Consider the following 24,760-nt stretch of genomic DNA (forward strand, 5'->3'; position numbering starts at 1 on the left):
TTCTGTGTTGTTCTTTAAACTTTCCTGCCGATATAAATAATTTCTCCTAAAAACATCGAAGGAGCAGCGGAATGATGCTCAAAGCTGGGACGCAAGTTCTAACCTGCTACGCAAACTAAACCCAGAAGAGCGTGGAAACACCTTTCAAAACTACCGCTTCCGCCCTGCCCGTCGGCTCTTCCCGATAGGCTGGCGCCATCCCGGGGCCCCGCCCACGGCTCCCAGAAGCCCGTGCGCGCCCAGAAGCTCGTGCGCGCCCAGCAGTTCCGCCTCTTCCTGCCTGAGGTGAGCTGCCATCATGGAGACCGAACCTCCTCCTCTGGAAGAGCGGCGTCGGCTCCAGGAGGAGCTGAGCGAGTTTGTGGAGAGCTGCTGCCGGACGCTGGAGGAGGTGACGGCGTCCCTGGGATGGAGCCTGGATCAGCTGGACCCCGGGGACGAGGCGGAGGCCGAGGTGAGGGGCGAGGTTGCCCGGCCTTTCCCGGGCCGCTGACTTCTCGCCGTGGGAAAGGCGCCCGGGGAGCCCACTTCTCTCCATCCCGGTGCGATGCAGGGGAGGACAGGGCTCGTCCGGTGCATATCCCGGGGGCGCTGCTGCTGAGGTTGGCGATTTGCTTCGTCATGATATAAGGATTCTGCATTGCGTTAGATTCAGTGTTCACTTTTCTCTATCTTAAACCCGGACGCTTCCCACTCGGACAGGACCGATTGTGGGACGATTAAAGGGCGCCACCAAGGAATGGTAGCTAGTAGCGGACCCCTAAGGAGTGTATTAGAGTGAATTATCCTGACTTATTTAATAGGTGCAGGATAGAGGGAATTTGCGTTGCGCGGTGATTTCTTATACCCTCTTCATTTACTATGATGCAGTAACAAGGTTTAAGTCATATGTCGATGGAAATATTTAAGATATATGCAATTTACGTACAAGCTAATCACCATTGTCTTAAAATTGAAGTGGAAATTGGAAAGAAAAAAAACCCTTCATTGTACCTTTACAAGTATATTTGGAGTTGTGAATTAACCAATATAGTTCATGGCTTAAAGCCTAGTAACGATGCTGTAAAAATGGATTTGGGGGACAACTGAAAAAGTTTGAGGTATGAATTGATAATTTTATGAAATTTCCAGACCATTGAGAATGGAGGGCCCCACCACTCCTTCATTTATTATCGAGATATTAGACAACATCGTGATATTAACACTTAACACGTTCTAAATGGCACTGCGTTACTTCATTTAAAATTCGTATCCCAAGGAGGCTAGAATAATTGGCAGCATTTTACAAATGAAGAAACAAAAACATCCCAGTGGGATTGGCAACTGGGACTTGCAGGCCTTCTGATTTCTGAGGTGTATTTTGCTTAACCGCTATATGAAAGTCCATTGTAAAACTCCCAGATTATCCAGTAAACCGTGAAGTACATGATTATCTGATACTCACTGTTGTAACTGGCTTAAAAAATCTGGTAAATGACATTGATAGTTTTGAGACTAGTCCAGATAATTAATCAATTTCCATGTTTCATGTGCACTTGTAGAGTTTGTCATGGTAACAGTGGGGGGAGGGGTAAAGAAATGACAGCTGTTATTGTGTGGCAAAGTCTGTAATGGGGGGAGTTGAAATTTTTGTAGTACTGGTTATTATAGACTATGATGGGTCAGAAAAAGCATCTAGAAAAGTATATTCTTTAAAATCTGCGTGGGGCTAGGCTAGAGAGATGGCTCAGCGGTTAAGAGTGCTGGTTCCTCTTCCAGAGGTCCTGAGTTCAATCCCAGCAACCACATGATGGCTCATCAAACCCTATGGGATTTGATGCCCTCTTCTGGTGTGCAGGTATACAGGAAGAACACTCATATACATAAAATACCTAAATGAATAAGCCTTTAAAAAACTTATGGGGGCTGGTGAGATGGCTCAGTGGGTAATAGTACCCGACTGCTCTTCCGAAGGTCCAGAGTTCAAATCCCAGCAACCACATACATGGTGGCTCACAACCATCCGTAACAAGATCTGACGCCCTCTTCTGGAGTGTCTGAAGACAGCTACAATGTACTTACATATAATGAATAAACAAATCTTAAAAAAAAAAAACAAACTTATGGATATGTGTGGGGGTATGGCCTGGGTAATGGGTCCTCAACTTTTACCTTGTTTCGGGTCTCTTGTTGTCTTGATATTGCCATCATCATTCTAGCTGGCCTGTGAGCTTCTGGCTATTTTCCCTTCTATCTTCTATCTCTGTGGGAACAATGAAATTGCAGGTGCATATTAACCATACCCATTTTTTGCATGGGTTCTAAGGATTTGAACTCCAGTCCTTTTGCTTCTTTTACTGAGACATCTCCCCAGCCCTGACCAAAATAACAACAACAACAACAACAACAACTGAGTAGAATTAGTTAGGTCAAGCACAGAGAAAGCATCAGCAGACCTAGAAGTCCTGGCTTAGATGATAAGATTAGAGAGCCTCAAGTGCTTAAGGATGGTTAGAACATGAGGAGGAGAATTGCTTGTAGCCCCGCCTTTGCTCCATGATCTAAATGGGAAGTACAATGGTAGCAGGTAGGGGCTGTATAGGTTATAAGGAGCCTTATAAAGGCCCTTGTCAGGCACATTGGAGAATCTTGTTTTCTGTTTGTTTGCCTTTTTATGAAAAAACAATGGCAACAGGGGAGGCATAGACAGACTTTAAGTCAGGGAATATCCAAATTAAATTTGTGTTTTAATAAAATACCCACTAATATGTATTTAGTGCAGAGTACCAAGCCCTACTTCAAATGGTTTCTGTGTATAAACCCAGATATTTATATTTATTTAATCTTCATGATATCTTTGTGAGATAAGGGTCCATTGCTTCTTTTTTTAGAAAAAGAAAGTAGCTCAAGGAGAAGTTAGTTATATTACCTCTTATAGTTAGTAAATGGGAGAGCTGGGGTTTCCAAAATGGCTACATGGTGGAGAGTGTAGTAGAATGTAGTAGAGAGCAGCCATCCTGGAAGCAGAGATGGGGAGCAGTAAGATAGCTGTTGTAATCCAGAGAAGGAACAGTGACGTTCTGAATTGGTCAAGTGGCACTGGGGCTAGAGAGAACTCTGGGATTTCAAAGACCCTTAGGAGTTAAAATGTCAGGACTAGGTGGCTGCTTGGGTGTGGGTGGTTAGGGAAGAGGCAGGTTTTTCTTGAGCAGGTGACACCTTTCACTGAAACGGGAGAAGGCAAGTTTGAGTGCTAGGAGGCTTTTGTGGTGTTGTGATTAAAACACCCAGCCACAGCAAGGTAAGAAAGGAAGGTGTGATGATCAGTTTGACACAATGCAGAGTCACCTGGGAAGGGAGTCTCAGTAAGGCATTGTCTAGGTTGGCCTGTGGGGTCCTCCCCACCCCCAGAAGGGCTTTATTCACTGGGTTAACTAAGGTGGGAAAATTCACTTTGAAGGTAGGCAGCACTATTTCATGGACTAGGCTCTGTTCTGAATTAGAAGAAAAAGGCAGAACACCAGCACTGCATGTCTTCCTTCTGTCTGCCCATAATTGTGGATGTGAATAGCTACTCCAAGGTTCTGCCACTCTGACTTCTCTGCAGAATTGCTTGTAACCTGGAATGATGAGCCAGATACACGTTCCTCTAAGTTGTTTTTGCAAGGTGTTTTATCACAGCAACAGACACAAAACTAAGAAGGCTTACAGTTTAAGGTAAAGTCTATTATGATAGGGAAGTCAAAGCTATAGGAGTGTGAAGCCGTTGGTAACATTGCATCTGCAACCAAGAAGAGCAATGAGTCTTTGTGCTCAGCTCATTTTCACCTTTTATACAGTTTAGGAACCTGGTCTAGGGAATAGTTCCACCCACAATCTTCAACCTCAATTAACCTAGTCAAGATGATTCTCCATAGACCTAAGCCCAGAGGCCCACCTTCTAGGTGATTCTAGATTTTATTAACTTGACAGCTAAGATTAACCATCACATAGACCATGAATATATTGAATTTATTTTTGTTTATGTTGGACTTTTAGTATAAGGTACTTAATAATAATATAAAGATTAAAGAAAATTAACTGTGTGTGTATGGTGTGGGGGTCTGTCAGGGCAGTTGTGTGGAATCTGTTTCTCTCTCCTCTTTCCCTGTGTGGGTTCCAGGAGTTGAGCTTAGGCCATCAGACGTTCTTGTTGAGTGCCTTGCCCACTGAGCCACTTGTGGTTCCTAGTGTAAGGATCTAAGGAGAGAAACATTGGCCTGATGAGATAGATTCAGGAAATTGAGAGCTGAAGGCAGAGTATTGCTAGGAAGTGTAGTGTTGAATGACAAGAGGTTAATGATTAGACTTAATGAAGTACAGACTGCAGGAGACCAAAGAAGAACCAGACAGGTAGAAAGACAGAACCATTTATCAAGAGCTAGATGCAGCGAATGGCTGTAATCCCAGCACTCCAGAGGATGAGTTAGGATTGCCATCAATTCAAAGCCAGCCTGGGCAACATAGTAGGAGCCTGTCTCTAAACGAGCAAGCAAAACAAAGTCTGCGAAGGTGGCTCAGTTGATAAAAGTGCTTACTTCGGAAGCATGAGATTTCCTCAGAACCAGTATAAACCAGGAACAGCAGTAAAAACATCTGTGACCTCAGTACTGGGGAAGTGGGGGATTTGCTGGCTACCTGGTAGAGTGACTGAGAAAGACCCTTGATGTTGGTCTCTGGCTTCCACATGCTCATTGACACACGATCCCTACACACATATGCCTATGCTCAACAGTGCGAGTGAGCGAGTGAGAGAGAGAGAGAGAGAGAGAGAGAGAGCGAGCGAGCGTGAGAATGTGAGAATGAGAGAGAGAGAAGATACCAAGCTGACAGCACAGCTTTGGATAATAGACCATGACTAGGAACTCTAAGACAACAAGTATGACATGTTCTTTGGCATCAGTGGCAGTAAGGTTGCTGGTGGCTAGTGCCAGTGAGGTACTTGTGGCAGAGGTGAGGAATGGCTATTTGTGAGGCTGTGGAGATAGTGAATGCTAAACTTTGAAGGGCTGTAGAGAGGACAGAGGCTTTAGAAAGACGCATTGAGAGAACTCCCTCTCTTCCTTCCCTCCCTCCCTCCCTTTCTTATTAATACAAACACCCACATGGGATTGAGGCCCACAGAAGAGGAAGTACTAGGCTGTTGTTTAAATGCTATTTTCCCCCTTCTGTTAATTTTTACAGGATGAAATCGCCATATGTCCTTATGATTCCAATCATCGCATGCCCAAATCATCACTAACAAAGCACATGGAATCTTGCAGATTGAGGAAACTGGGATATACCAAAGAGGAAGAGGTAGCATTTGTTTATTATATACTGTCAAGAAATTCATTCATTAGTAAGTCAGGAGAGTGTATTGTGAGCCCTTGTAGAGTAGATGGTATTGTGTTTAACATCACAAATTGTTATTTATTTAAATAGTGGTATTATTTATCTCAAATCTTAAAACAGCCAACTGTGCAATCCTTAACAATATTAATTGAAATTTGTTTTTGTTTTTTTACTATCTAGAATGAAATGTACAATCCTACTTTTTTCTATGAAAATTTGAAGATTCCTTCAGTTACTTTGAGTAAGTATATTAGATTATAATTGAAATAGCCTAGTTTTATATTTTTCTTTTTAAATTAGCAAAAAAAAATGGATATTATAGACAGGCTTATGACCTTGAGTTCCTTAAGCTTAAGGAATTAAAACAGTAAAGATACTTCATGTGATATGAAAATGAACTGGGTTTATGTTAACTGGGAGTAAAGATCCTGCAACATTTTGTATAGTGGGCCAGGATGGTGGGAAGGCAGAGGCAGGTAGATCTCTCTGAGTTCAAGACCAACTCTGTAGTGAGTAGGACCGCCAGAGTTGCAATAATAGATCCCATCTTACAAAAACATACAAACAAATTATACAGTAGAGTACATGCCTCCTTTCTTGGTTATAACAAAAATATAACTGAAGATACGAGGGAGGGTGGGATCACAGTCCATAGAGTGGACTGAAGATGAGGGAAGATGGAAATGTGTGCCAGCTATGTGCAGGATATGGCTAAAGCCTTGATGGACCTCAGGAAACAACATCCTGATTCCACTTAGATGGTTGTGTAACTTTTGACTGCCTGAGAGTCTTTATTAGTTTGTGTGGCCGTGGAGATTGAACCTAGATTTTCTAGTCTGCAAAAACTATGATATATTTAATATATTCCAAGTGGTGTCTGGGTTCTAATTGATTGTACTTATTAGTTTCTTCAATTTGTACCTGTCAGTCCTGAATGCCTCATTATATTTTTCTGAACTAATTGGAGTCTGATCACTTTTTGGGCTCTGAAAGAATTTTTATTGAAGTTATAGGTAATGATGTTGGTTTTTCTTTTTCAGATAAGGATTCACAGTTCCAGATAATTAAACAAGCTAGGACTACAGCTGGGAAAGATGGTGATTGTTATAGCCAGAGTAAGTGTTGTAGTTTTAGCTAATGCGTGAATCAAGGTATTTGCTCCTGTAATCACAGGCTGTGTGTGCTTCTCAGGATCATTACATTTATCAGGAGATGGCTTACATTGTCTCAGCTTTGTCAGCTGTTTCCTACTGAGACACATTGGAGCTCTCTTACGCACTCTCTCAGCCAGGGTGCGGTTTTGGCATTATCTGTTAGGTGTGGTTGCCTTGTGGGTAAGTTTTAAACATTGTTTAGTGAGTCAGTGTACCGGATACCAGTGTCTTGTCTTGTTCCGTTCAGGTACAAGTACCTGACCCTGAGAGTTGGTTGAGAATATTGAAACACAGTCCATAGCATTAAAAGATTACTTTCCCTTGTTGGTCTTGGAATAGTTCCTCCCAGGTTTGAATTTGTAATCTTTTTGGATTTGCCCTCTATGAGACTTTGGATGCCTCAGGAAAAGAAGACAGGACAGTAGTTTTATGTGTAGTTTTATTAAAGCACTTGTGGGTTTTCTCATACCCAGCTTTGGAGCTCTTCAAAATATTTCTGCCTTGGAATTTGTCAGAAAAAAGGATTTAAAAAAAAGAGAAATTAATTAAGGTTCTTAGAAAATAAAAGATGAGTTTTACCCAAATGGGAGGAAGTTAATAAAGAGTTTCAAAATTTGAATCTGGGTGTGATGTTTAGTCCACACAAGTTGCTCCGCTTGCCAAGGCTGTCCTTCTGTCCTTCCTCACTCTTTCTGTGGTTATCATGGCAGGTTTTCCCCCTTGTGACTGTTCTCAGAAGCCACTGTACCACTGTCTGGACTTGATTCCCCTTGAGTGGACTGTGGCTTTAGAAGGAAGATTGTTTTTCCTTGGCCTCTGTTCTCGGGATGGTTCCTTCCAGTAGCCAGAAACACATTTTCCATTGGTTTGCTTGTGCAGCGGGATGGTGGTGGCACATAGGCCATAATGATGTATAGACGTCCATCTGAGGACAACTTCAGGGGTCAGGACTCTCCTCCCACAGTGTGGCTTCCAAGGGTTGAACTTATGTGTCAGGCTTGGTGACAAGCATCTTTACCCACTGAGCCATCTTGCCATCCTAAGATTATTTCTTGTGTTTCCTTTTAAAGTGTCCATTTTTGTGTCTGTTGGCTTCATCTCAGCTTTTAAATGTACAGATAACTGATCTGTGACTACTGAAGTCTTTCATGATCTCAGTTGTTTCTGCGTATTGACCCTGTTAGTTAATAGACCAGTTCAAATAATTTTTTTAAAGTTTGTTTGTTTGTTTGTTTGTTTTTTGAGAGGCTTGGCTTTTAAGATACTGACTGGTTTAGATAGATAAATGAATTTGCTTTGCTTTGGAGTTAACAAACTACTTGGGCCATCTAATCCAGTGTCTGTATTTTACAAATAGGAAACAGAGTGGCTGATCGGGCCAGTTTGATGAAGTTTGTGTGTTGTTTGATGGAAAGGCCGTCAGTGTTCTTGTTACTGAGTAAGGTTCTCCCCCTCCCCCTTCACCTTCCCTCTTTGAGACGGGGTCTCTAGCCCAGGTTGCCTTCAGTCTTTACAGTGCTCCTGTCTCAGATGGCGTTCTAGACACCTAGAACACATCAAGCTACACATCTAGCTTGTCCTTTTGCTTTTGAAAACTTATTTTTCCCCGAGCTCTTTTATGTGTTTCTTTCTCCCAGCAAACTTGTGTTGGAGAAGTGTTTTCACCTTCATATTAGATGAAGAGATTCACCTTTGCTAGGTAACAGCAGGGCTGCATCCAGAATGAAGCTCTGACTTGTGGCCCAGGCTCCCTATTGAGTTCTTGTACTGTGGGTTAGAAATGGTCTTCCTGGAGTGAAAGTTGTGCACTGGGGTTCTGGGTGATGTCACTGTGAGCAGTCAGACTGCACATACGTACCCATGTCAGTACTGCTCACCCCTCATTGTTGGTCACTCTAAAGAGTACGTCTGCTGCTCACCCCTGCATACGGAACGTGGGAGGTTTTGTTCTGTACCTGTAGTATTATGTATCTTGTATCTTGTAGTATTATGAGAATACTCATGACAAGAGCTACATTAATTGGTAACCTGATCTAAGAAAAAACTAATGTGCACAGTGTTATTAGGACATGGGTGAGTTTTTTTTATAAGCAAATGGTTTAGAACATGTCAGCTTGTGTGAATTTGTAGAACTAGACAGTAAGATTTGGACATGGAGCCCAGTTCATCACAGGAGCTAGTTTGGTTGGTTGGTTTGTTTGTTTATGTTGCTGGGGATTAAACTCAGGGCATCTAAGAATTACTTGAACAGCTCTTCTCAGTGGAGTAGAGAACTTATATTTGACTTGGAAGTCTTCTATCTTAAGATTTGATTTCTTTGAATAACTGTTTTAATGCAATCTATAACCTTCTTTTAAGAACGTATTTAAATCCCATGTAGAGCTCTGCATTTTTTTATCAGCATTATCTTTGTGGTATACTTATATCACTGCCTTCTTACTGATTGATCTATGTGAACATGAAGCAGTATGTGTTTCCCCATTCTGATTGAGAGTGTAAGTGCTCTAAGAAGGTCTGTGGTCATGTTCGCATTGCACCTGTTGTGTCAGGTCAGACGTACACTCCGCTGACTTCACAGGAAGTGAGCAGCCTAGTATGCGCTTTCTTTCCCAGTAGCTTTGACTGGTTTTATAATAGTTATTAATTTTGATCATAAATAATAATTGTATACTTGTTGGTTTATCTTTTTGGGGGGGGTGTTTCCAAGACAGGGTTTTTCTGTGCAGTCCTGGCTGTCCTGGAACTCACTCTGTAAACCAGGCTGGCCTCGAACTCAGAAATCTGCCTGCATCTGCCTGCCTCTGCCTCTACCTCCCAAGTGCTGAGATTACAGGCATGTGCCACCACTGCCTGGCCTGGTTCATCTTTTTTCTCCAATATTAAGCATTCTCGTTGATGTAAATTTTATTGCACATATTTGAGATATGGCCATGATTTGAAATCAGTCCTGCAGAAGAATCTTAGAGGGCCATTTAGGCAGTTATTTTTCTCCCATGGGCCTTGTTTTCTTTATCTAATGTTGTCTCTGTGTGGGTGGATGCCTATAACTCGTGTGTTGTGGGTGAGTTTCCCTGTGATGGCAAGTGACTAATGAAGACCAATGAGCATTACACTAAAGTAAAGTCTGATTTTGAAATGGTAAGAGCTCTGGGGATGGGTAGACGTGATGAGTGTGTATAGTAAAGTCTGATACAGTGCTCTGAGCTGGTCATTTAAAATGATAAGGATGAATTGCATTTCATTTATATTTTACCACAACTTAAAAAAATGAAAAAAGAGGACACAAATTTACAGCACTTGCCGCACATAAACCATATGGAAACTTGCAGTCTGAAGACTTACTGTAAATGAAGCTTGTTTAAGTGTGCTTATCCTTTTTAAATCAGTTTGTTGCTTAACCTTTTCTGTACTTTGTCTTTTTCAGTAACTGGGGTGAGTATAAAGAGGAATTAGGAACCTGAATGTACTCCCTATTTAAAGATATGCAGTATCCTTTTTGCAAATGATATCCTTTTAAAAGTATCACTCAAACTTCTGACTTTATCTCAATAACTGCCACTCTTAAAGTCTTGGTTTGGAATTTTGATTCAATTTTAAGAAATTTAAATATTAGTCTATTATAAAGAAATTTAAGATTAATTAATGAAAGAAAACTTTGAGCTTGATTATTAAATTGTTTTCTAAATTTTGTATTTTTCCTCTCAGATTTTTATAGCTGATAGCCAAAGGAATTAGGCTTATTAAAGCCAATCTTATATTGTATGATTGTGTTTAACACCTAAAGTCTTATGGTAGCACCTCAGCATCAGAGTGATTGGCTGATTTCAGAGGGAGTCTGTCTTTCCCACTCAGTTCCAACCCCTTGACCAGTAACAATGTCCAGGTGTCATTCTCTGCATCTGTGAAACTTCAGCTTTGGTACTACTGCAGCCCTCCGTAATTTGTGGATAAGTCACTTCGGAGCTCTTGTGTGAATTCTTTTGCCTGAGATGCTAGTGAGGTCTGGGGAGAGCTACTGTTTCTCATGGTGCTGTGTGCCAGCTTTAACTCCTTTAGGATAGCCTAGCCAACATGAGCATTCCTGTAATAGTGGTGCTCTCAGTTCTCACCGGGAAGACTTGTTCTAAATTGCTTTCTTTACAGTTACAGTTATTTTGTTTCTTTGAGAATATTTGAGTCTCAAAACAGTTTTTCTTCTATGCTTTAATACATCATATCAAGGTATTGTATTTATTTATTGTTCATTCATGAGCAGACGTTAGAATGATCTGTAACTATTGGGGCACTGCTGTTTCTTTTTCCACTTGATTTAGTTAAGCCATCATACCTCCTTTTTAGGAAATTAAATTGAGTTTAAATTGTCTTCTCCTAGCCTTAGGAAGTTTAGAATTTCTTCTTAAACAACAGCAAAAAAAAAAAAAAAAAAAAAAAAAAAAAGAGTCTCACTGTGCAGCTCAGCTTGTCTTTTAGTGTGTAGGCCTGGTTGTGATCTTCCCATCTCCTGAGAGCTGAGATTACCAGTGTGTGCTGCCATACTTGGCTTAAATTAACATTTTTCCATTCCGTACTCTAGCCATTGCATTGCACAGATGTCATGAACTTTGAGCATTGAACACCTACCCTAAGGTTTCATATGATGATTTTTTTTTTTACATATTCTTCACAGTCCCTTAATTTGTTTTCAGAAAAACTAAAAATGTACAGTGATTATTAAACATATTTTCAGCTTTTGTGAGAAAAAGCATATACACAAAAATAATTCCTACTTTGGTAATAGAGGCTGTATTTAAGAAGTCATTATTGCACGGAGGCTTTCTTAGCCTGTTCCTATGGTGTATACCTGTAGTCCTAGCTACTTAGGAAGCTGAGGCAGGAGGATCCCTGGGACCCAAGAGTCTACATTGCCTGGCAGTCATGGCAACATGTCCAGACCTCATCCAAAGGGAAAGCAGGTTTTCTGATGCTCGAGTTGTTTTTTGTGGTTATTGCTGCCTAACCTAATGGAGTCTGTCATGACCTTGTTGGTTGGAGAGAATACCATTTACCTCACATGTCTTTGTATGTAAAAACTCGTTTGGGTTACTATTGTAAGAGTGAGTCCACGTGCTTCACCCGTCATTTACTTGTGCATTATTTTATCTTAGGAATGTATTCTTCAGTGCCTGTTGAAGTTCCTCTGAATCACAAACGATCTGTTTGTGACCTCACACAAACGGATCGCCTTGCCCTGTATGATTTTGTCATTGAGGAGACAAAGAAAAAGCGCTCTGGTCCTCAAGTCATTGAAAATGACAGTGACCTGTTTGTAGACTTGGCTGCTAAAGTCAATCAAGGTTTGGGATACATATCATCTTTTACATTCTTGTCACTCCATCTCATGCATGTTAGTAAAGTTGGTTCATTGCTGTGCCACTTGGGGCGGGCAGGGGTAAAGTGGTTGTGTGTCATTTTATTCATTAGTTATGCATTGATGCTGTTACGTAGGACGTTTTACTCTGACTTCTAGCATAATGCTTCATCTATAGGAATGCTACTTGTTTTTACTCTATGGACTTGAATACCTCTGCTCATCTGTTGACAGGAAAAAAGTGATATCAAATATCTGTACACACTGTCAATTATTGTGGAGCTTTTTTTTGTGTGTTACCTTGAAGCATACTATACAGGATTATTCCCTTCTTTAAAGAAAATTAACTTTATATTTTAAGATTCATTTGTTTTCTATAAGGACACTGTTAACTATCTTTAGATACACCAGAGGAGGGCATCAGATTCCATTATTGATGGTCATGAGCCACCATGTGGCTGCTGGGAATTGAACTGAAGACCTCTGGCAGAGCAGTCAGTGCCCTTAACTGCTGAGCCACCTCTCCAGCCCGCAGGATTATTTCTAACTGTTAAGTTTTTAATTTCCAAGTGAAGCTAGAGCGAGAGATCAGGAGTTAAAAGCTCATAATGCCCTTGCGGAAGACCCGAGGTCAGTTCTCATTCTCTGCATTGGGTGGCTTACAGCTACCGTAGCTCCAGCTCCAAGGGATCAGATGCCCTCTTCTGGACTCCCAAGACACATTCACTTACAGCAACAAACCCACAAACACACACATAGTATGTTTTATATGTAGTTATACACACACACATTAATAAAAATAGTTTAACTGCTTTTAAGGGTATAATAATTTTACTTTTTTACTAGATAATAGCCGAAAAAGTCCAAAATCTTACCTGGAAATCCTGGCAGAAGTGAGAGATTATAAAAGAAGACGCCAGTCCTACAGAGCTAAGAATGTTCACATAACCAAGAAATCATACACTGAGGCAAGTTTCACATGCTTTTGTAGGGCTTTTGTTGAAAAGAAAAATTTCCTATAATCATCTGAGTCTGTTTTATGTCCCCAGAGGTTTTTCTGGTGTCCTGAGAATGCTACATCCTGTTTGTTCTTGCCAGGCAAAGGGGTTTCACTACTAACATAATCTCCAGAGGTTGCAAAGCCTTTTAAAGATGCTTCCTTTGAGAAAATGGTTCTGTGTTGTGACAAGAGTATGAATTTGGGCTTTTAACTGCCCTTGGCTTGAGAGGGTTGGGGTTTGGGGCGTTGGGGAGTGGTTGATACTTGCTGTCTACGTAGTCCTCCCTGTTCTAGACCTCACTGTGTAGACCAGACTGGCCTTGAACTCACAGAGATATTCCTGCTTTTACTCCTGAATGCTGGGATGAAAAGCTTGCACAGCCATACCCCTGTTCCTTAGCTTGAGTTTGACTCTGGTGTTGGTCATTGGCTGTGTGACTTGCATAAGTTATTGAGGTTTTTTATTTTATTTATTTCTACTTTATGTGCATGTATGTGGGCCTGAGTGTGTGTCCATTATGTATGTTTGAGTGCCCATGGAAGCCAGAAGAGGTTGCTGAATCTCACACGTTAAGGATTTGAGCTGTCTTTGGGAGAGCATCTGGGAAGTGGCTGTAATATTTCATACTCTGTCGTTCATTTTGATTTAATTATTAGGTTTAAAAATGCTTGGCTCTTCTCTGGCTCGTCTCTGGCCTCATGTCTTTGAGATCATGTTGATCCTGTATTCTTTACCGTTTTTAGGTTGCCCCTTTCTCATGGAACTATTATGCAAACTTAAGTGAACTGCACAGTGTAAGGAGTTTGTATTCCCTTAACTTTCTGTCTCCTGCCTCTGCACTTGATGACTTACCCTTCAGTGGCTTTGTCTGCATTTTACCCTGCCCTGGCTTCCATTTTATGCCATATGTCCTTTTGGTTGCTCTGGACTTTGATAGATTTTAGCACAACGTTATGCATGATAGTTACTATGCCTAGCACACTGCTGTGGGGTGTGCAGAGGTAACGGCAACAAGGTGCGAGCAGATGTTCCAGATGGTGTGAGTGCTAAAGTGTGCGGGAGCAGTGGTTTTTCTTAAAAGCTTACATTCTTGTGAGGTCTAAGATGCCGTGTCTCTGAAGAAATGGGAAGCTTAAGAAAACTCCCTCTGTTTTCCTGTGTGGTAGACCTGTGCTAGGTGGGTTGTAGGTGGGCTTCAGTGAGCTCAGATAGCGCTATCAAAAAACTGGAGCTGCATGAGATCTGGGAGCTGGAATGTGTGTGTGTGTGGTGCATACTCTACTGGCTCACACTGGGCTGCCTTGGGTTTTCTGTGGGAGACTATGAAGTGGGCAGGAAGTAGGGATGAAAGCAGCAGGCCTTGGTAAGTACAGATTTTAAAAAGTTGAGGGCCTTTTGGGGGATGGCTGGGCTTAGGAACTGCCCCGTGCTCTCTATTGTAGTGTCTTGAAGTCATGGAGACTCTAGGCCTTATTGAGGAGTTTGGCATTGTTCTGCATTTAGCTTTTGGAGGTATTGAAAGTTTCACTGAGGGAGGGAAGAACTGAAGTCAGGCCGGAACAAGAAAGGGTCTGACTGTGTAGCCCTGGCTGTCCTGTAGACCAGGCTGGCCTTGAACTCAAAGAAATCTGCCTGCCTCTCTCTCCCAAGTGCTTTGATTAAAGGTGGTGCTGCTATGCTTGGCTCTGCAGTGCCTTTCTTTGGTAATTACTTCTGCTTCCTGTACTTTAAAACCTTTTCTTGGTGGACAAGGGAGACGTGTCAGCTCTGTTTTGGTTTATCTGTTTTCCCTGTGACTAGTCTTTGCTTGATGGTGCAGTGAGATAAAAAAGAAGCTTTCACATGGTTCTTACAGGTTGGGGATTTGAACTCTGTTTGGGAGAGCATCTGGGACATAACTAACATTTTATACTCTGTCTTTCATTTTGGTTTAATTGTTAGGTTTAAGAACCATGTGCACATAACCTCATACAGGAGAGTTAGAAAGCTAAGCCCAGCAAGGAAGAACTGTGCACGTTTTTACTCGGATCACCTTCGTGGGTGCTGGGCCTTGTGGACTCAGTAATTCTGCTTACCCCTCACATTTCAGTTTGCATAGTGCCGGGTTTCAGTTTGATATTTTCATGTTCTACACCATTCTACTTTGCTCTTACTCATAAACTCCCCATTGTCTCCTGTTGCCTCGGCCTCCTTTGTGGATCCCCTCCCCCCTCAGGCTGTCCCCTCCTCCATTCCTGTTACATGTATTCCATTACTCTACCTTTTTAAATCCTCTTTCCCTTTTGTTCTCGACAACGTCTCACTGTGTAGCCCAGGGAATTCTCGATTTCCTTTAGGACTGGCATTGTAGGGAAGAGCCACCCAGCAGCTGTTTCTCCTCTCTGTACATATTTTACTCTCTATTTCATATTTTTCCTTGAATTGTTCAAGACTAGTTATCCCCAAAAAGTATGTATGTGTTTCCAGAGAATAAAGCTGTTTTCTTATGTAGTCGTGGCATAGTTCCAACTTGAAAGTTAACATTGAAATAATATTGCCATCTACCATTTCTTTATTCATCAGTGTGACAGGTGCCCTTTTTATAGTTCTTAAGTGTATGCATCTCATAGTCCATTATGTCATAGCCCTTCCTTAGGAAAATGTTGAGTGTGACAAGCAGTGATTTTTCTAATAGACTTTATTTTTAATTACATGTATATGTGTGGGTATGTGCACATGAGTGCGGGTACCAGAGGAAGGTGCCAGGAGACCAGGAGAAGACCTTAGATCCCCAATCTTAGAGTTCTAAATGATGGTGAACCACCCAACACGGATGCTGGAAACCAAACTCAGTCCGATGGGAGAGCAACAGATGCTCTTAACCACTGAGCCGTCTCTCCAGCTCCTATTTTTCTGGTTTTATGATCTTAAGTTTTACAACACCCTTTTTTAAAATTTTGATTTATTTATTTATTTTATGTATATGAGTACATTGTAGTTGTCTTCAGACACCAGAAGAGGGCATCAGATCACATTGCAGATGGCCGTGAGCCACCATGTGGTTGTTGGAATTTGAACTCAGGACCTTTGGAAGAGTAGTCAGTGCTCTTACCTGCTGAGCCGACTCTCCAGCCCTTAGAACAATTTCCTGATGTGACATTGGTTTTTCCTTCTTCCAAGGTGATCCGGGATGTGATCAAGGTGCACATGGAGGAGCTGAGCAGCCACTGGCAGGAAGAGCAGGGGAGAGCAGGAGACGCTGCTGAGAAGTACGCCAGTGTCTTTATGGAGGAAATGTTTGCTTATTCCATTTTGTGCTTATGTCAAACCCGTGCACGTTGGTAGTGTGCCTCTCGTGTGCTGTAACTGGGGACATGCATCACTGTGTGGCTTAGGGCATCTGTTTAATGCATGGCTTATGTATACTGCTAAACCACAGCATTTCCAAGACTCTGGGTAAATACTGTGATTCATTGGTGCTTGTCTTTGGTCAGTGCTCAGAATTACTGTATTTAGAGTCGTGGTGATGTGGGTCTTAGGGATGATACATGGTTATATTAGGGAACTCATTAGTTAGACAATATAGGGACTGTACGTTTGACTGCTGTCTCTGGAATATAAGATTATGCCATCGATAGGATTGGGATACTGTACTTTCAGTGGATAGTTGTGTGCAGTGGAGACCATTGGTGAGAGGAACTGATGAATGTTCCTTTCTGTGCTGCAGGAATGAAGAAAGGCGGTCAGCTTCAGTAGATTCACGGCAGTCTGGTGGAAGTTATTTGGATGTTGAAAGTTCACGACATAGAAGGGCTCGGAGTAGGAGCCCACACAAACGAAAAAGAAATAAAGATAAAAGTTCTGAGTCAAGAAGAAGAAAAGAGAGGTGAGTGTCTACCTCTGAGTTATCCAGCATTGTTGACTTTGTCTTAGAATGCTGAAGAGTAAATTATTGGAGTAAGTTAAAGAGGTGGGGGGGACCATGGAATTCTTCCCATTCACCGTGCGTCAGCTCACAGACTACTAGTGTAGGGATGCAGTCCCTAGTTCTGTATGCATGATAAAACACTGTGCCCTCTACCCTTCCTTTGTGATATTGGAAGTTGAACCTAGAGGCTCATGCATGGTAGGCAGGTGCTCTACTTCTGAGCTGTAACTTCAGCTTTTCTCTCTCTCTTCATTAATTTGTTTATTCACTTTACACCCTGATTGCAGCCCCCTTTTTGGTTCCCCCTTACGCAGCTTCTCTTCCACTCCCCTCCGTTTTCCCCTGAGACAGGGGAGGACCCCCATGGGTATCACCCCACTCAGGCACATCAAGTTACTGAAGGACCAGGTTTACCCTCACCCACTGAGTCCAGACAAGGTAGCCCAGTTAGGGGAATGGGGTCCACAGGCAGGCAACAGTCAGGGACAATCCCTGCTCCAATTGTTTGGGGACCCACATGAAGACCAAGCTCCACATCTGCACATGTGCAGGGGTTGGGGGCAGGGGAACCTAGGCCTAGGCCATGCTGGCTCTTTGGTTGGTGGTTCAGGCTTTGGGAGCCCCCAAAGACCCAGGGTAGTTGTCTCTGTTGGTCTTCTCGTGGCATCTCTATCCTATTTGGGTCCTTCAATCCTCCCCCCAAGTCTTCTACAAGGTTCCCGAAGCTCTGTCTAATGTTTGGCTATGGGTCTCTGCATCTGTTTCTTTTAGTTGCTGGGTGGAGCCTCTCAAAAGACAGTTATGCTAGGCTCCTGTCTGCAAGCATAATGGAGTATGATTAATATAGAAAATGGTTTGGTGCTTGCGCATGGAATGGGTCTCAAGTTGGGTCAATCACTGGTTGACCTTTCCCTCGGTCTCTGGTCCATCTTTGTACCTGCACATCTTGTAGGCAAGACACATTTTGGGTTTAAGGTTTTGTGGGTGGGTTGGTATCCTTATCCCTCCACTGGGAGTCCTGCCTGGCTATAGAAGATGACCTCTTCAGGCTCCATATCCCCCACTGCTATGAGTCTCAGCTAGAGTCACCCCCATAGACTCCCTGGGGCCTCTCCTCCCCATCCCAGGTCTCTGGCATATCCTAGAGATGCACCCCACAACTCCCCTGCTGATTTTGTTCTCTCTCCCCCACTCTCCATACACCTCATCTTTATATATTTTTTTAAATGTTTGAGACAGTACCTTACCATTCTGGCCTTGAACTCAGTCTGGAGCACAAGAAACTCTTGAACTTGATCCTCTTGCCTGTCAAGTTCCCTGGATTATAGACCTGTACCACCAGGTGACCAGCTTGGTGCCTCCCACCTTTCTTAAAACACTCACAAAGTAATGTCTGAGTGAGGCAGTAAATTTTACAGTATTTGTTTAGACCTGTCTTCTGTTAAAACTGCCTTCTCATGTTTCTCTCTATGCTAACTCTTCTGTTGAAGTGTGGTTAGATCAGTGACATCCCAGTTTTAACTTTGTTAGTATAGTTTGATAACTAGGAGATAATACATTAATGGTAAATGATAAATTTAAACCAATTGAGGTCTAATCTTGTATGCCAGCTACTTACTGGGGTACCTCCTGGGGTGCCACATTCACCAGGGTTCTAACTGAACTCTGTCTCTGTCCTGGTTAGTGGGGTGACCCTCCCAAATTTACCGAAGCTAGAGATCAGGTAGTCATTAACTTGCTGTTTACATCTGGTCAAGTCCAAATGGCCTGCTCATTCTGCTGTCTGTTCCTGTTCATGTCTGTCGAGAGAATAATGGTTCCTAAACATCTCTAACTTAACTGCTGTGAAACCATTTCTGCTCCTCTGCCCAAGTGAATTCTTTTAAAGTCAGCAGCATCAAAATTCTCATTCTTTTGAAAGGCTCTGAGCACTCAGGGTCAGTTTCTATTTATTTCTTGTACTTTCCATGACCTATGGAGAGAATAGTCGGCACTCGGTAGCCTATTTTGCATTGTGTCCTGCTGCCTAGTTTTTATTTTTTATTTATGTTTTAATGATTACTTTAAGGTGTCTTAGTCAGGGTTTCTGTTCCTACACAAACATCATGACCAAGAAGCAAGTTGGGGAGGAAAGGGTTTATTCAGCTTACATTTCCATACTGCTGTTGATCACCAAAGGATGCTGGACTGGAACTCAAGCAGGTCAGAAAGCAGGAGCTGATGCAGAGGCCATGGAGGGATGTTCCTTACTGGCTTGCCTCCCCTGGCTTGCTCAGCCTGCTCTCTTATAGAACCAAGATTACCAGCCCAGAGATGGTCCCACCCACAAGGGGACCTTCCCCCTTGATCACTAATTGAGAAAATGCCTTACAGTTGTATCTCATGGAGGCATTTCCTCAACTGAAGCTCCTTTCTCTGTGATAACTCCAGCTGTGTCAAGTTGACACAAAACTAGCCAGTACACTTGGTAAAGTCTTTTCTTATTTGAGCAAAAAGAATCGCCTTATCTAGCACACCACTGTTGGCTGCACTCAGTAGTTCCTTCCCCACTGGAGAGTTTTAGCTTCTGCAAGGCAGGGCCCTACTTAGATGTTTGTTTGTTTGTTTTTTATTTTTGAGGCATGGTCTCACTGTGTATTTCTAACTGTCCTGGATGTCACTCTGTAGACCAGGCTGACCTCAAGCTCACAAGAGACCCGCCTGCCTCTGCCTCCCAAGTGCTGGCATTAAAGATGCGCACCATTACTTCTGGCTCTTCCTTAATTTTATGTGGACAGTGCTGTCAAATACTAGCGTCTCACATGACCTTTCTCTCCAGTGCCACTGGTAAAGAAGAATTAGTAAAATGTTTTTTCAAAAAATTAGTTATAGCTGGGCGTGGTGGCGCACGCCTTTAATCCCAGCACTTGGGAGGCAGAGGCAGGTGGATTTCTGAGTTCGAGGCCAGCCTGGTCTACAGAGTGAGTTCCAGGATGGCCAGGGCTATACAGAGAAACCCTGTCTCGAAAAACAAACAAACAAAAAAAAAAATTAGTTATGTATATGTGTGTGTGCCTGCATGAGTTTATGTACACCCAATGTGTGCAGGTGCCTGTGGAGGCCAGAAGGTGGTGTTGGCTACACTAGAACTGAAGCTATAGGCACTGTGAGCTGTCTGCGTGGTGGAACTGAACCCTGGTCAGCAAGAGCCATAAACACTCGAGCCATCTCTCTAGCCCTAGTAAAACTTTTTGCATTGGCCTGATAATTTTGCTAATCATTCAGTCTATTAGATCTAAAGCTAGCTGTGCTTTAGTTCTCTTATGAAGATGAAATGTTTGCTTAGTTACCCCTGCTGAACCCACAAATGAACTCTTCCCCACCTGGCAGAAACTGTACTTTGGCTCTTTTCACAGTTGAGATCTATTCCATCCCTCTACAGCTGATGTCTGCACTCAATCCTGAGATAGAGTGAGTTACATGAAGTTGATAAAGCAGCCAGAATAAGGAGATCAGACACGTTAACACTTTTTATGCTGTTAATATTCTATTTAGCATGGGTCCTCTGGTCATCTAGCATGAGTTAAATTTAAAGCAGACCTCCAAAATATCAATCTATTTTGCTTACCTTTTTTCCCCTTTCTTTTACTTTAGAGATATCATAGCCTCCTCCTTCTCTTTCCTCCCTCCAGACGCCTATATGCTCCTCCTTCCTCTTTCAAATTCATGGCCACGTTTGTCATTACTTGTTACATTCACACATGTATAAGCCTGTATGTGTTCCTAAGACAGCCTGCTTGGTGTGTATGTTACTTCCTTACAGAGTTCTCAGGGCTGGCTGCTTGGTGGCTCTTTGGTCAGGGTACTGTTTCTCCTGCTGAGTTCCTTAGGGGCCTGTAGTTCCTTTCTAGGGTTGAGGCCTCTGGCTTTTCCCAGTCCACTTTGCATGTCTGTTGTCCTTGCTCAGGTCCGGCTTAGGCAGTTGTATTAGTGAGACCTTAAGGTTATAGCTTCGGAAATGACTAGGAGACAGTCTCCCTGAGCCTTAGGTGTGGGAGTGTTTTGTGCTGGGTTCCACAACCTTAACACTTTGATTGTTGGTATGTTCTGTACTGGTTTCCATCTGTTGTAAAGAGGAGTTTGCTTCATACAAGATGAGAATTACCTTTGACTGTGGATATAAGGACATTTTGTTTAAAGATTTATTTATTTTATTTATATGAGTACACTGTCTCTGTCTTCAGACACACCAGAACAGGGTATTGGATCCCAATTACAGATAGTTGTGAGCCACCATGTGGTTGCTGGGATTTGAACTCAAGACCTCTAAAAGAGGTCATTACTCTTAACCGCTGAGCCCCCTCTCCAGCCCAAGGACAAATACTTTGAATGTAGTTAGGGATTATTCGTGCTTAGTACAGTGGTGGTTGAAGGTTCTCTTCCGAGACCATGAGTTCACTAGCCTTGTGTAGTTGGCTAAGTTTCTAGTACCAGGCATGGTTTCCCTCTTGTTGAGCAAGACTTAGGTCCAATTCGAGAGCTTTTGGTTACAGACAAGGTATGTGTGCCACTGCTGCACCCTTAGGGCTATTGTGCCATGCTGGTAGCTGGTGTGGTTCTTAAGTCTCACAGCTGGGTAAGACCATTGCTTGCTTCCCTCCTTTGGAAGCTTGCCTGGTGCCTTCTGGTACCAAGAGAGCAGTCCTCAGGGAGAGGCCATCCATTCAGGTCAGCTCCAGCTCGGGGCCTCTGGGCCCTGTGTCTGGTGTGCATGGTGTCTTCAGCAGTAGGGACTTGGCTTCCACCTCGGGAGATGACCCAAGGCCATTGCAAAATGCAGTAATGTTCTGGAGTTGCTTGGAGCCCTCACCAGCAGCTCAGGAAGGTTTTTCATGCTTGGTGTTTGGGTTTTGTTAGGTGGTCTTTGGCTTTTAGAGGGAGCATTGTCAGACATATGAAAAAGTTCATATAACCCATATATCTATAAACAGGTATTTATATATGTTATGTTTTTTAAAATAGAAAATAGTATGATTCCTTATGGCTTTTTCAGAAGTCTTTACTGTTATTTACTCTTCTACCCCCTTTTGCTGTGTTTATCTCCCTGCCCTTCTCTAATTAGAGCCCCCCCCCCCCCGCCCATTTTGCTTACCTGTATTTTAATCTTGACTTTAATAATTGACTTTCTCTTTTTACTCTTAAAATAGTGTTCAGCTGGGACTGGTGATACATGTCTTTAATACCAGTAGTCAGGAGGCAAAGGCAGGTGTGGGTTTATGAGTTTAAGGCCAGCCTGGCCTAAATAGTATGTTTTAGGCTACCTGAGGTTAAATGAGACTTTGTCTCCAGAAAAAAAAAGTATTGTCCAGTTCTAAATGCATTTTTAGCTTACTATGGTTTATGTCTGATGAAAATGTATTACTGTTATTAAAATATCTCATAATTTTTCTCTATTTCAGGGATGGAGAAAGACATCATAGTCATAAAAGAAGAAAGCAAAAAATATAAACAGACTGTAAATGCATTAATTATGCTTATGAAATAAATACTGATATTTTAATTATAATCTTTGCATAGGGGAAAATGGCTGTTATGATTGGGTAATGCTTATTATTTTAATAAATGCTTCAAACCATGAGTCAAAATTGTACACTACACACTTAGATTTTCCTTATATTTCAATAGGGTCTTATTACTATTTGTTTCATTCTTTTGGTCATGTATATAATCAGTTTTCTTTTTCACAAATCAGTACTTGAGATAGGTAAATTACACATGAAAACATTCTCATTGTAAAAAGTTAAAGATGAGGTTAGATTTCACCCTGGCAGTGACTGCTCTTTCTCACTTCATTGGAGGGTTGTATGTGACAGGGAAAGCACTCTTGAGTGACTTTCTGAATGGGGAGTGTCCTGGCTAAGTAGACTATGTGTAGGTATTCATAGACTAAATTACTATGTTTGCATTCAAAGGAAAACCTTTATCTATGTTCACACGGTTAGATCTTTAAAATGTAATGTTAAAGGGGAATTGTGAGCGGTAGGTATGTTTAAGTTAGCAGGTGTATATGTATATGATTATATTTTCAAAGTTTCACTAGAAACCATTCTAAATTCCTAATTATATTTGGGAAAGGATTTTTTGGGGTACATAACAGGGTTAGGGGGTTGGTCAAAGGAAACTTTGGTTCTGTAAGTAATATATCATGTTTTGTTTGATAATTAAAATTGCTAGTATTTTGTATGTTGTAAGTTGTTTGAAGTGCTGTGTGCATACACTAAAGTGTACTCATTTTAAGTACATTTCACCAGATATGTCTGGTTTATCACCACACAACTCTCTACCCCTATCCTAGGGCAGGCAGAGCTTAGATTCCTTTCCTACAGCAGTGAGATGCCCCAGTGTTAGCTCTGCACACGGGGGTGTTCTGTGTGTAGTTTTGACTTTGAGCCCAGGTTGGTTTTACATTTGATTCCTGGGTCAGCCTTCCAAGTGCTTCCACAATGCTTGGTGACTCCAGGTTTTTGGAGTTGGTTCTGTGGTGTATGTTGGTAATATGTTCCTTTTTGTTGATGGATAGATACTACTATTTGTTTTATCTAGAACATCCAGTTGAGTCCAGTGCATTGCATTTCCACTAAAATTAGCAATAGCTTAGACATTTGAAACCCAGTTAAAGATTTCATTTCCAAACAGAGACAGAATCTTATTTTATTAATTCAATGACAGTGATTGATTGGATTTCGATCAGATTGACAATTAGGTTTCATGCTCAGGAGATGGGCTTGGCTCTGCTTTCTGTTTTTCCAGTCTGTGCTTTTGCTGTAGCCCTAAGCTGGCCTGAAGCTCAACAGCAGCAGCTCTGCCTCGGTGAGCAGAGACAGGTGAGCCTGGGGTTTGCCAGCTGCCAGCCTAGCTCCTGTGGTGAGCTCCGTGTTCACTGAGAGACTGAACAAAACCGAAGGTGCATGATGTAAGCAGCTTCCACATGCGTGCACATAGATGTCAGGGTACACCCACACATACAGAACACACACAAAACCCAGGCACTTAGCGGTTAGACAAACACTGAGTCACAGAATTGCTGCAGATTATTAGCAGTTTGCCAATTATGAGCAACTTAAAATTTTTATGCTTTAAATTATGCTTTCTACCAGTTAGGAGGAACTGAAGAGAGTCTGGGTTAGCTTGTGTAGCTATCCTACCAAGACAAATGGGAATGGGTGGTGTGGAATCAGTGGTGCATAAAACAAGGTGAAGAAGAGCTAAGATGCAATCAAAGGTCCTTACAGCCCAGAGGTTTAAGTGCATAGTCAGCTGCTGAGGACTCGAGCAAGAGATGCTCAGACCAGCTTTCCTGCCGGCGCAGCTGCTGACTGCTGCATTCTGAGCTCCTTGGGAGCAAAGCTACAGCCGCAGCTCCTGTGCCTGGCTTTCAGTGGTGGTTATTTTAAATCAGGAGCACCTTGGACCCCGCATCTAGCATTGATTTGTGACTTGGCTGCTGTCAGTCATTACTGTGGCTACTCTCCCATCTCCTTGTGCACGTTGTGCTTAACTCCAAGATCTTGCTCACACAGACCCTAGGCAAGTGCTTTACTACCCGTCACATCCCAGGATTGTTTCAACAACAGAATCTGGCTGGCATCAGCTTCATAGTCCTGTCTCAACCTCCAGCGTTTGTGTCCAGACCTGACTCTCACAACCTTTCCAATCTCTCACGATATCTATTTTTTTTCTCCCCAAACTTTGTTAAATGCACTAAGAATAGTTTGTGCCTATTAGCCAACTTCTGAGACTTAAAACCTTAGTTTGATGGCTTTTTTGTCCCGGTACACAAGATGCTGAGGCGTGAGGATTGCTTGAACGTGGAAACCTTGACTACAAGGATATGGGTGCTGTACTCTAGGTGACTGGTATTGCATTCTTAGGTAAGAAAGGATGAGGTGGGGTGGATTCCAGTCACAGTAAGAATTTCTCTAGTAAAGTCTTGCACTCGACTGGCCAGGAAGAAAGACGC

The 24,760-nt window shown here is 42.3% G+C and overlaps 1 protein-coding gene across 4 annotated transcripts; it reads left to right on the forward strand.

Moving 5' to 3' along the window:
* The first annotated feature begins 239 nt into the window (after positions 1–239).
* Positions 240–22,989, forward strand: Snrnp48 (small nuclear ribonucleoprotein 48 (U11/U12)). 4 transcript variants are annotated; one of them, NM_026382.2, is made up of 9 exons: positions 265–454; positions 5,203–5,316; positions 5,533–5,593; positions 6,393–6,467; positions 11,651–11,839; positions 12,700–12,821; positions 16,014–16,102; positions 16,561–16,719; positions 22,200–22,989. In NM_026382.2, the coding sequence occupies exons 1-9, from the start codon at positions 299–301 to the stop codon at positions 22,246–22,248; spliced, it is 1,014 nt and encodes a 337-aa protein (NP_080658.2). In that variant the 5' UTR covers positions 265–298; the 3' UTR covers positions 22,249–22,989. The 4 variants fall into 4 exon arrangements, with proteins under 4 accessions (XP_011242634.1, NP_080658.2, XP_006516798.1 ...); XM_006516735.1 differs by lacking the exons at positions 265–454; positions 5,203–5,316; positions 5,533–5,593 and adding an exon at positions 9,931–9,938 and having other exon boundaries at positions 6,387–6,467; positions 22,200–22,983; XM_011244332.2 differs by lacking the exons at positions 12,700–12,821; positions 16,014–16,102; positions 16,561–16,719; positions 22,200–22,989 and adding an exon at positions 9,931–9,938 and having other exon boundaries at positions 240–454; positions 11,651–11,737.
* Positions 22,990–24,760: the final 1,771 nt, after the last annotated feature.

Source organism: Mus musculus, chromosome 13 (genome assembly GCF_000001635.26).
Source record: "Mus musculus strain C57BL/6J chromosome 13, GRCm38.p6 C57BL/6J".
Classification (NCBI taxonomy): domain Eukaryota; kingdom Metazoa; phylum Chordata; class Mammalia; order Rodentia; family Muridae; genus Mus; species Mus musculus.

Bases quoted from the DNA above. Each gene is read 5' to 3' on its own strand.
- Snrnp48 (NM_026382.2), top strand. From the start codon at position 299: ATGGAGACCGAACCTCCTCCTCTGGAAGAGCGGCGTCGGCTCCAGGAG. The intron at 5,594-6,392 runs GTAAGTATATTA...TTTCTTTTTCAG, and splicing joins GATTCCTTCAGTTACTTTGA to ATAAGGATTCACAGTTCCAG. The intron at 16,103-16,560 runs GTACGCCAGTGT...TCTGTGCTGCAG, and splicing joins GCAGGAGACGCTGCTGAGAA to GAATGAAGAAAGGCGGTCAG.